Source organism: Artemia sp. Qi Xiang Cuo, chromosome 10, assembly GCF_049724085.1.
Source record: "Artemia sp. Qi Xiang Cuo chromosome 10, ASM4972408v1, whole genome shotgun sequence".
NCBI lineage: Eukaryota > Metazoa > Arthropoda > Branchiopoda > Anostraca > Artemiidae > Artemia > Artemia sp. Qi Xiang Cuo.
Window position 1 is genome coordinate 35,461,090 of NC_142803.1, and position 12,110 is coordinate 35,473,199.

The 12,110-nt window shown below is 34.3% G+C and overlaps 1 protein-coding gene across 1 annotated transcript in view; it reads right to left on the reverse strand.

The window, feature by feature from the left end:
• Positions 1-3,020: 3,020 nt before the first annotated feature.
• The window catches only part of LOC148947705 (uncharacterized), a 142,152-nt gene continuing 133,062 nt past the window's right edge, over positions 3,021-12,110 (reverse strand). Inside the window, exon 18 of the mRNA XM_089095382.1 lies at positions 3,021-3,201. Coding sequence (XP_088951508.1) covers positions 3,118-3,201 — 84 coding nt within the window. The 3' untranslated portion in view covers positions 3,021-3,117. The remainder of the gene's footprint in view (positions 3,202-12,110) is intronic.

The following is a 12,110-nucleotide window of genomic DNA, read 5'->3' on the forward strand; positions in this document are numbered from 1 at the left end:
AAATGTGATGCACTCATTTTTTTAAAGCATAAAGGCTCATTTTAAACCTATTACTCAAGTCTACGTGCTTTTATCAATTTTACCATCCAAAAGTGCCATCTAGCACTACAAATGACACTTTTGGTACCACTTCTTAAGTGGAAGAGTTTGGAAGCGTAAAACGGTACCATGGTCCAAAGCCCTTAACTGGAGGTTTATAAAACTCCTTACATATAATCTCCCTCTAGACCCTCCTAGTAAGTTTCATAAATCGCCTACCCATCCTGAAAGTAAAAGACTTCCGAAAAAAAAATTAACTAAAACTAAAAGCTTTTCAACTGTAAGTCTACCAAAAATTAAGCTTGAATGATCAACAGTTTTGAATTGAACCTTCAAACTTCACTCTGCGATGAAGCCTGTGGGCTAGTTCTAACGGTGGTAATTGAGGAGAAGAGACGTCCCTTTCCCCTTAGTTTTTTGCTCCTGCCTAGGTTTTTAAAAAACACTTTTTTTGTCATTTCATTGGGAAAGGCACTTTTTTCATTTAAAAATGGTGGAAACAACCGAAAGTGCACTTTATGGGAATGTGCTATCAAGACAACTTTATAAAAAGCGATTAGGTATAAAATATAAGCTTTTAAAGGAGCCCTTAAACAGCTCTCTTTTGTTACAGTGGCCTTCTAGTTTCTGCTAGTCAATAGGTGATTTGTAAAGCCCTGTCTTCATTATGGCTTTTTCAGGCGAAGTCGGCCGAGTAGAAACAGCTTTTTCCTCGTCGAAAAAACAAACGTTTCTGAAAAACATGTATTGTTTTGTGAAGCATGGATAACGAACTTTATGCTATAGAATAAAAGTTTTTCGTAGCAGTCAAGGTTGTTTGCAGTATTTTCTAGAGGTGTTTTATCTCCCCTAGATCGGTGATAATTAGAAATTATATTAAAAATAAGATTTCAACTGAAACGAAGGAGTGACATTAAAGCTTAAAATGTCATACATTATTCCGTATAAATAAAAATATCATGGCTGCGTTGTTTCTACATTAAATTTTAATCAAAACGAACAAAGATTAATTTATAAAAAACATAATTTTTCAGAGCGAAGTAAAGAGCGAAGTTGAAAATTAAAATGGACAAAAATTATTACTTCACAGCCTATCTAATATAGATAAATAAAACTAGTACAAATAAACCAACTAATTATGTTTACCTATGCTTTTAGGTTTATCAAAAACTAGCGCTTTACTGAAACCACAAAATAATACAGGAGTTTGGGTACAGTAAAAGCAAACCAATTAAGGGCCCTTTTTAAAGAATAAAAATATTATCAACCCCTTTTAGGATCAATCCTTTTTAAGGTAAAGCAACAATCCATTTTTTACGTTTAATTTGGTTACACTTCTGCACATTGGCTCAGTTCAATGACTGGCTCTCGTTTTGGTTCTGAAAAGGACATGTCATGATTAGTTTGTACACAAGTTTGAAGTAGAGCTTTAGAATTTGTACCAAACCTTGAAATCCACTGCTGTATAGAGAGAAATAAACAGATTTCCAGAGTTCATGTTATGTCTTATTTGATCTTCATTTCAAGTAATACTATAGCATATTTCTTACAATTTAAGTCTGTATATTACTCACTATTCATATTATAACTGGTGAGACCAAAATGCTACCCGATAAATCAATCCAATATTTCTGTATGCGGTTCAATTACTTCGCGGTTATTAAAAAAATATTTAATTTTACGCTTATATTTTTAAGATAATTTTAATTGTATACTGAAAGTTACTGATGTCACAACTGGTATAAGACTATGAAAAGCTTCATAGATTCGTTTATTGTTGTCAGGCTGCATACTCACTTTTGACTCCCAAATGAATATTCATTTTTTAATACTTGACCTTTGTGTTTTCAGTACAGCGCTAGTTTTCTATAATCCTAAAAGCATAGGGAAACATAATTAGTTGGTTTATTTGTACTAGTTTTATTGATATGTCTTAGATGGGCTGTGAAGCAATCATTTTTGTCCGTTTTAAGTTTCAACTTCGCTCTTTACTTCCCTCGGAAAAACTTTGTTGTTTGAAATTAATTCAGTAAAGCAATGATCAACTTTCAAGCGTAAATCTTGATTTTGACTAATCAGAATGAAGATTTAAGGCATAATTCTTTGAGATTAGGAAATATTTAAGCTAGAAACCGCAGTTTTCCAATCTGTATGATCAAAAGTGTTTCAGCGTTAATGATAGGAACAAATTCTTTTATTCTGTACTAAATTAGACCCCGAGTTCATGCATCACCATTTATCATACCGTAAATCCCCCCTTCCCAGATAAGCCCCCCTTCCGTGTGTGCATTATTGCCCCCAACTCGATCATTAATTATCCTTAATGTTCTGTAAAAAAAATTAATTGCTAAAATAATTAAGAAACGTTGCATAATATATGTTTAGACTGAGGGTTCCATGGTTAACGCTACGAACAAATTCTTTAAACCCTCTACTAAACTGAAGGTCCAAATTTTTGTACTGTATTTTAACACGTATCATAAATTCCTCGACGACCCTTCGTCTACTCCTGTGACAACAGTCAATTTGTATGACATATTAATTACGAAAACTCTTTCACCAAATTTTCCTACCTGCAGTGAATTTCTTTTTTCTTAAGTGAGGTGTTGACAATTTCCTGGCTATTATCCGACTCTTACGAGTAGGGCTATGGTACAATTCTTAGTCGACTTGGGTCTTTTACTGTTAATGTCTGGGGACAAATTAGTCGGATAGAAGCTTTTCAGACCATACTCTTGTCATTTCAGTTTTTCACTTCTAATGTACAAATGTTAAAATCAAGGAAGAACCCATGTCATTCATGAACCTTGGCTTTTTATCAGCAGGTGTGACTGTGGTATGGCTTGGGGATGAAGTGCCAAGAAACTTGCTCCCTATGTTCTGGATAAGAATTAAGGCTTTTTCAAAAAAGAGCTCCGTACTCCGAGCCTGGAAAACTATAATCTTTACGATGGGGATCTACTACTATAGTTTATAAGAACTTAACGAACAACATGTTGTATATTATAAACTTAACTAGTATGAGTAAAAACACAATTAACAGATTCCAGAAAAATGATATTATTACAACAAAAACAACTAAGCTAATCCAACAACCACTGCGATAGTTAAACCTAGAGATATAACTCCGTATGCATACCAGATCAATTCCAGACGGCTCTCCTGAAACAAAAGAAACAGAGTTATTTAATCTGCATTAATCAGTGGACGATTCAATGCACATACAAAATGAAAAAAAACAAGATAAAAAAACAAAAAAACAAGATACAAAACGTAGACAAGAACCAGCGTTTTCGACGCGGTACAATTGTGCCATTTTTCGTGCAACTTAGAGGTCCTAGTAGAACGCGATATGTTTGGACATATTCGTCGTACAATCCAAAATTTCAGGTACATTTGGACTGTATTTGCAGGGTCAAGTTTAATTTTTCCAATTTATAGAAACTCATAAACTCACCTTTTAGGGATTTAAGCCAAAGGAAAGGGATTTTTGTTGACGTGATACAAAGAGAAATATCCGCGAATTTCAAACTAATCATCATACGAGAAACAGTGCTCAAAATTGGTTTCTGAGAGGGAATGAACATATTAGTGAAAAAATAGTTGCTTGCCTTTCAGTTTATTCTAGTATTTTGGAGTGTGAGATGGATCTGACTTAGACTGCTATAATTGTGCCCCAAAGTCCCTTTTGTGGAACAATTTGTTTAGAAAACCGGTGCATTTTATCTCAAAGCGTCCACAACGCAGCAAAAAACACGGTGTGGGGTATTTTGTGCCATAGCGCAATTGGAAATTGCTTTGGCAGGCTTCAATAAAAAAAAAATGAAGAAAAAATATAAGTCTATTACAAACATAACATTACAAAAATAGCGCATTAAATTCGTCTGCTTAAAGCTGAAGTGCATATTTGCAAATAAAGTTGACTTACAAAAAAAAATAAATAAAAAAAATAGTGTAAAAGAAAAACAAGTACCCTATTTTACCCCTTACTTGACCATCGTTTCAATAGTGCATGACTTAAGCTTTGTTTGTTTGTTTTTGCTTGTTTCTCTCTTTTTGCTTTCTTGTAAGAGTCGTCTTTCTTTATTTTGTTTGCATTTATATATTTTTTTGCTAACACGTATCTTAATAGTTAGTTTCATTTGATTTTTTCGTTTATTCTGCTGCTGTATTTTATCCGTGAGCGTTTATAATGTATTTTGCATTTGTTTTTGTTCCTGTCTTGTATCTGTTTTTAGTCTTTGCATTTGTTTTTTTTTTCTCTTCTTTTAGAATTTGCTCCATTGCATACATTTGCTCCTGTACCAAAACATTTCAAGCAATGAATAAGTAAGGCAATTAATATTTAGGCTTAGCTTGTACTTCCCTTTAATAACAAAAGCCGCAAGTTCCTAATTGAGTTCTAAAATACTTTGTAGTCTTTTTAACTTGCGTAAGAAAATATCTTTCCGTCCACGTCTCCACAATGATACAACTTCATAAAAGTAGCGAAACTGGATCGAAAAAAAAATGAAACTGCTTAAGCATGGCCTCATTGCTTAACTTGACCTCACCACTTGGAATTCTCTTTTTTTTAATGTGCTTATTTAGGCAGCCGACTCGCGTGCTAATGCTCCACTCACAATAAAATTTTATTAATGTTGAGATTTAGTGCACGCCAATTTGAACCAATCCGACTTTTCATAGATTTTCTGATTGGCTGAAAATAGCGCTAGCTAAATCTTAGCATAAGTAAAATCTCATTGCGAATGAGACATATTATGCCTCATTGAGACATGCGAATGAGGCTAGTTTAATGGCGCAACTCTTGTTCTCTCCTTTGAAAATTCGGACCTGGAACGATTATGACTGGGATTACGAAACATCGGTCTTGGAAACTAATACTCAGGTGGTCTCGTAGATTTTGTGGCTTATGTTACCAATGATGTTACTGGATCTGACTTAAATTGATACATTATTTTTCTGCGTAGGTGCGGAGATGTGACCAGGGTTGTCACTAATCACTTTTCACTGTGCATCCCAGAAACTCACAAAGTTTCTCTCTTTTGGTGCAAATGTGTCGCATTTTTAAATCTGAAATGTAAACTCATAGCGCTTCATCGGGGCTTGCGGTCCAAGCCCTTTAAGAGAATAGTCGTTTCTTCAAAGATTAAATAAAAAAACAAGTTTTTAAACTGAAAGTAAGGAGCGACATTAAAACTTAAAACGAACGGAAATTATTCCGTATATGGAAGGGGCTTTCCCCTCCTCAACGCCTCGCTCTTTACGCTAAAGTTTTTTATTGTTTGAAAAAATAAAGTTTTGAGACAGAGTCAAACTTTAGCGTAAAGAGCGAGGCGTTGAGGAGGGGAAAACCCCTTCCATATACGGAATAATTTCTGTTCGTTTTAAGTTTTAATGTCGCTCCTTACTTTCAGTTTAAAAAACTTGTTTTTTTTTTTAATTTTTGAACATTTTTGAATAAATGCAGGTTTTGATCTTGGCTCACCGTACATGAATAATTAAAACAAAATTTGCATATTAATTTAATTTTATTTGGTTAAATGGCTTTCTCAAAACTTGTTTAATTTTATTTACGGACGTTTTTATTAGTAATAAATATACGTAACTTACGAAATAACTTACGTAACGAACTTCTATATTCATATAATTTTAATACGTATATTAGGGGGTTCGCCCCCTAATCAATACCTTGCTCTTTAAGCTAAAGTTCGAATTTTGTTCCAATTCTTTAAAAATGACCGCTTAATCAAAAAGGCCGTTAATAAGAATAGATATCTCTTGTGAAAGTACTAAAAAATCTTTGGCTTAAAGAACGAGGTCTTGACTTGGGGGAACACCCCCTCATATACGTAATAATTTCTCTTCATTTTCAGTTCTAATGGTGCTTCTTACTTTCATCTGAAAAAAATTGTTTTTTTAAATTTAATTTCTGATCGTATTTTAAATAATGCTTGGAAATCCGGCGCCCCCTTCATAGAAATGTCCCTTACCCAAAATAACCATCCTCCACGGAAAGATTCTCCCGTTTAACCCCCTCTTTAAGCCCCCCCCTCCCTACCAGAAAAAATTCTTCCTGAAAATGTCTGCATACTTCCCAATAATTAATACAATATGTAAGCAATGGGCAAAGTTCATAACTTGCAGTCCTTCCCCTGGGAACTGTGGGGGATTAAGTCATCTTAAAAGACATATTTATTAGATTTTCGACTATGCTGAATAAAATGGCTATCTCAAAATTTTGATCGGGTGACTTTGGGAAAAAAATGAGCGTGGGAGGGGGCCTAGTTGCCCTCCATTTTTTTGGTCACTTAAAAAGGGCACTAGAACTTTTAATTTCTGTTCCAATGAGCCCTCTTACAATATTCTAGGACCACTGGGTCAATACGATCACCCCTGGGAAAAAGAAAAAGAAAAAAACAAACAAACAAATAAACACGCACCCGTTCTTCTGGCAAAAAATGCCAAATTCCACATTTTTGTAGATAGGAGCTTGAAACCTCTACAGTAGGGTTCTCTGATACACTGAATATGATGGTGTGATTTTTATTAAGTTTCTATAGCTTTTAAGGGGTCTTTCCCTCTTTTTTCGAAAATCAGCCAAATTTTTTCAGGCGCTTTACTTTTTATGGATTAGATTAAACGTGATAAAACTTATTTGTTTGAAACAAGAACAAAAATTTAGTTTTTTTGATGTATCTATTGATATCAAATTCTTCTCTTTAGAGGATCGATTACCATTGAAACTGGTCGCTCTTTAATTACAGCTCATTACCACGAACTGTTTGATTAGATAAAACGAGCCTTAATTTTCACTGAATTTCCTCACACGAAACTCCGAAAATGAAAGATGTGCCATGGAAAAATGAATATAACTATACTAGTAAAAAGCTATAAGAGACAAGAATATTTGTATTTACTGGTCATTCATTTTGGAATGTTAAGACCAATCATCTTAACTTGAATCCGATTCTACACTTTTTTTATACTGCGAATAAAGAACTAATTATGTTAATTGAGTTTGTCACACCAAAACGTAATACATGGGAAATGAAAGTAGATATCTTTTTGTTTGATTCGACTATTGCTTTGGAAAAAATATACTATTCCTAGAATTTTTATACTTTTGCTTTTAAAGGAGTAAAAAATAATTTCAATTTTCAAACAGTTTTCTAGCTACAAGACATAAAATCTGCTGTAAAGGCTAGAATCTTGGACAAGTTGTCAATTTTGTAATCTACAACAATTACAGCAAGTCTCAATCCTCTACGACGACTCTTTTAAAAGCAAAAGACAAATACTTTAAAACTGACCTTGAAAATACTTTGTTTGTCACTTTGTTTCCCACTGTTTCCTGTTTAATAGCGTTATTTTGTGGGCCAACAGAAAGAAAGTGCTCAAATTTTGACTAAGTGGATGTAAATAATTTTTTTTTTATTTGGATGAAAAGTTTCAAAAAGTGACAAGCACCACCCAAAGGATACCAATTTTTAAACCACCTCAGTGCCTGGAAATAACAGGAAACATATACTTTTTTTATGTAATGGCTAAAATAGACAGTTTCATGATTAGATTTACGAGGCCCGTGCTCTGTAATTTTATGGAGTAGGGCACAAATTCAAAAAAGCCGACGACTTCTGCAAAAAAAAAAAGAAAAAAGAAGAGGAAAACAATTGCAAAGCCCTAAAAACTTCTATGTTCCAGTTAAGGGGAGGAACACTAAATTCTTGTCTCCAGGACATCACTATATAGAAGAAATGGATACGCTTGAGCATTTTTAGGAGGAGGGGTCTGTCACAGGGGAAGTAGGAGTGGGGTAACACTTTATACAAGGCTAAAAATAGGCAAGTTTTGTAGAAAGTATAAGAAGTTATAGGAAACGGTGCTAGGCGTTTCCCCTGGGAAATTCCCCTCCAGAAAATTCCCCTCGCGGAAAACTTTCACTGGGAAATCCCCCTTTTGCAGAAAACACTCCTGAAAAATTACCTCCGTGGAAAATTCTCCTCCCCACACTGAAAATTTCCCCACACGCAAAATTGAGTAGCCAGAGAGAAAGTACAAAATGGGTACCTTGAAATGTCGATCAGATGCCTTAAGGGGTAACAAAACGACCAGATAGTAGTAATGATAGTGCTGATTTCACGAATACATTCACGAATACATTCGACTATACATTCACGCATACAAGAATGTATTTACGCGTGAACATTTAAAAGTTGGCATGGTTTTTGTTTTTGATAAGAATTGCACAAGGTTTTTTTTAAACTTGGCATTGTATAATGTAGTCAAGCATGTTTTGCTCGTAATAATATAATTTAAAGCAAACAGGTTTTTTTTTCTGTTTTTGTTGTCAATTGCACAATGAATGTACGTCATGAATTCACGTGTACATTCTTTGGGCATTTTTTATGAGCCAATCAGAGAACTGCTTAACAATTCGTCATTGAAACCCTATATAAAATGGTCATGTATTGGAATTTAATTAAATTCTTTACTTTATTTTCAGATGAAAAGCATTTACCAGTAAATTCAAATTTCAGGGGGACTTAGCCCCCCTCCCCTCCAACAATACAAAACCTTAAGAATATAATCAGTATATTCGATAGAAACGGCAATGAAACCCTGTATAAAATGGTCATGTATTGGAATTTAATTAAATTCTTTAATTTATTTCCAGATAAAAAGCATTTACTAATAAATTCAAATTTCAGGGGAACATAGCCCCCTCCACTCCAACAATACAAAATCTTAAGAATATAATGAGTATATTCAATAGAAACGGCAAAGCACGCTTTTTTCTATTATGTAAATAAAATCTCTCCTCCATAGCTATGTTTACATGTTTTAATTGTTTTGAAAAACAGTTCTTTATCTTTCAAAAATGTCCATTTTCCAATCATGCGTTTAAAAATGCGCTGTCATAAAACCATTTATGTTTAGCCTGTTACCAAAGAGGGAGTGATTTCAAAACAACATTTGGCATACGCCTTATCTGAATTAAGAAAACAAATGAAAAGACGGGCTTTGTCTAATTCTAGCTGGAAACTCAGAATTGATATGGGGGCAAGATCAAAAAGGGGTAATTAGTGATTGGATAATTTTTTAACGTGAAATCTCTGAATAAAATATTTTTGGAGAAATTATTTAAAAGATAAAGTTTATTTATTCTAAAGATAATGACATTGGCCTCAACAGCAAATCATTTTAATACTTTTCCACAGGGAGATTTACAGTAGGTATGTTAAGATTCAAGCTAATTCTTGTAGGCTACCTTTTAAAATAGATTTACGGTGCACGAGGGTTCAGTTAAAGGGGGTACAGTTACACGGGGGTTTAGTTAAATGGGGTCGAGTTGCACGAGGTTTCATTAGCACGGGGGGTTAAACGCACGGGGGGTCAGTTGTACGGATTGTCGGTTATACAAGAGTTAAGTTACAGGGAGGGTTCAGTTGCACCGGGCCTTAGTTAAATGGGGCTTGAGTTGCACGGGAGTTGAGTTGCACGAGGGTTCAGTTGAACGAGGGTTCAGTTACATGCGGATTCAGTTACACGGGGTTTAGTTAAATGTGGTTGAGTTGCATAGTCTCGTCGGAAAAAATTGGAGTTCATACTTAAACAGTTCTATTAAGAGCTATTGCTATGGAAATGGCTCATTTTTGAATCGAAACTATGCTTTTCTGACTGAGGATACACATTTGGATCAGAAAACGTGAAAATGTACACAATTGAAACAGAGAAGTGTGTTTTGACGTTATTTTCTATAATTTCGTCTGGAAAATAGGAGTTCACGCTTAAAAAGTTCTATTAAGAGCTATTTTTATGTAAATGGTTCATTTTTGAACCAAAACAAGTAAATAATTCTATTTTTTTTTGTTAAACACGATTGGTTGAAATAAAAGCGTAAATTTTAAAAATCACAACAACTGAAGGTCAGCAAATGATTTTGTTTGTTTTTTGTTAAACACGATTGGCTGAAAAAAAAGCGGAACTTTTAAAATCACAACAACTCAAGGTCAGTAAATGATTCCTTTGTTTTTTTTTGTTGTTGTTAAACACGATTGGCTGAAATAAAATGGGGTGCATGGAGGTTTGAGTTGCACGAGGGTTCAGTTAAAGGGGGGACAGGTACACGGGGGTTTAATTAAATGGGGCCGAGTTACCCAAGGGTTCAGTAGCACGAGGGGTTATTAGCCCGGAGGTTAAAATGTCCGGGGTTTCGGTTATACAGGGGTTCAGTTACATGGGGGGTTCAGTGGCACGGGGGGTTAGTTAAATGGGGATTTAGTTGCACGGGAGTTGAGTTGCACGAGGGTTCACTGGCACGGGGGTTCAGTGACATGCGGATTCAGTTACACGGGGTTTAATTAAATGTAGTTGAGTTGCATAGTCTCATTGGAAAAAATTGGAGTTTATACTTAAACAGTTCTATTAAGAGCTATTTTTATGAAAATACTTTTAAATCAGAAATGTTTGATTAACATTTGAAAAAAGGGGGTAATGGGATTTGCGAATTGGAAGAGATGGGGTGATTGTTTACTGTATAATACACAAGTGATGTTTTGGAGAGTATTGTCAATTTAAAATAGTTTAGAAATAAAAAAAGTAGCACGGAAATGCTTTTACAATCGGGAATGTTTGATTAACATGTTCATCAAACAGTTGTACGGGGTTTCGGTTATACAGGGGTACAGTTACATGGGGGGTTCAGGTGCACGGGGGTTTAGTTAAATGGGGCTTGAGTTGCACGGGAGTTGAGTTACACGAGGGTTCAGTTGCACGGGGGTTCAGTTACATGCAGATTCAGTCACACGGGGGTGCCCAACTCACCTGCCCAGAGTCTCAGGCAAGTGACCCTAAATTTGAAAAAGTGGAAATTGGCACAGATTTTCTAAACTGAGCTGGAAAAAATTGGAGTTCACACGTAAGAAGATCCATTAAGAGTTATTTTTTTGGTGGAAAATGACTCATTTTGGAACCAAACCTATGCTTTTCTGACTGAAAATACACAATTGAATCAGACAAATGTATCTTGATCGTATTTTCTGTAATTTTGCTGCATAAAACGGATTTCACACTTAAAAAGTTTCATTAAGAGCTATTTTTATGAAAATGGCTCATTTTGATCCAAAACCACGCTTTTCTGACTGAAGATCCAAGAAATGGGTTTTTGATCAAATTTTCTATAATTTCGACTGAAAAATAGGAGTTCACACTTAAAAAGTTCTATTAAGAGCTATGAATTGCTTTCGAAAACCCCAAATGAATTAGTTGAAAATAAAGTTTTAACAAGAAATGTCTGAAAAGTATTTTTTGGGTGGTTGGGGTGATGACAGAGTGGATGTCTTAGACTAGTTATAGTGCTGTACTCTGGCATGAATTGCTTTCGAAAACCCGGATGAATTACTTGAAAATATAGATTTAACAAGAAATGTCTGAAAAGTATTTTTTGGGGGGGAATCTGAGCTAATTAGGGTTTTTGACCATAAACTATAGTTTTTTGCAAGAAAATTACGGAAAATACAATTCTCTGGTTCAAATGTGAAACTTAAGTCCATTTTTGGATGGAAAAAATTAACTATTTTTGTAACATCTGAGCTAATAAGGGTTTTTGACAGTAAACTATAGTTTTTTGTAAGGAAATTATGGAATATACAATTCTCTGGTTCAAATGTGAATTTTAAGTCCATTTTTGGATCGAAAAAATAAACTGTTTCATTAAAATCTGAGCTAATAAGGGTTTTGATCGTAAGATCTAGTTTTATGTAAGAAAATTATGGAAAATAAAATTATCTGATTCAAATGTGAAACTTAAGTCCATTTTTGAATTGAAAAATAAAACTATATTCGTAAAATCTGAACTAATAATTCAATATTTTTTTCATAAAAACAAACTATTTTTTTTTAAAACTTTGAAATTTTTCAACTTTATTTATTTTTTTCTTTTTGTACGTATCTTAAAATATCAAACTATGCATACGGTTCTAACAATTGTACTCTATGATTTCTCAGAGACACGATGCGGCTTTCCCACTGGTACTCTATGGCCGGTTATCGACACTAACTAGTTTATT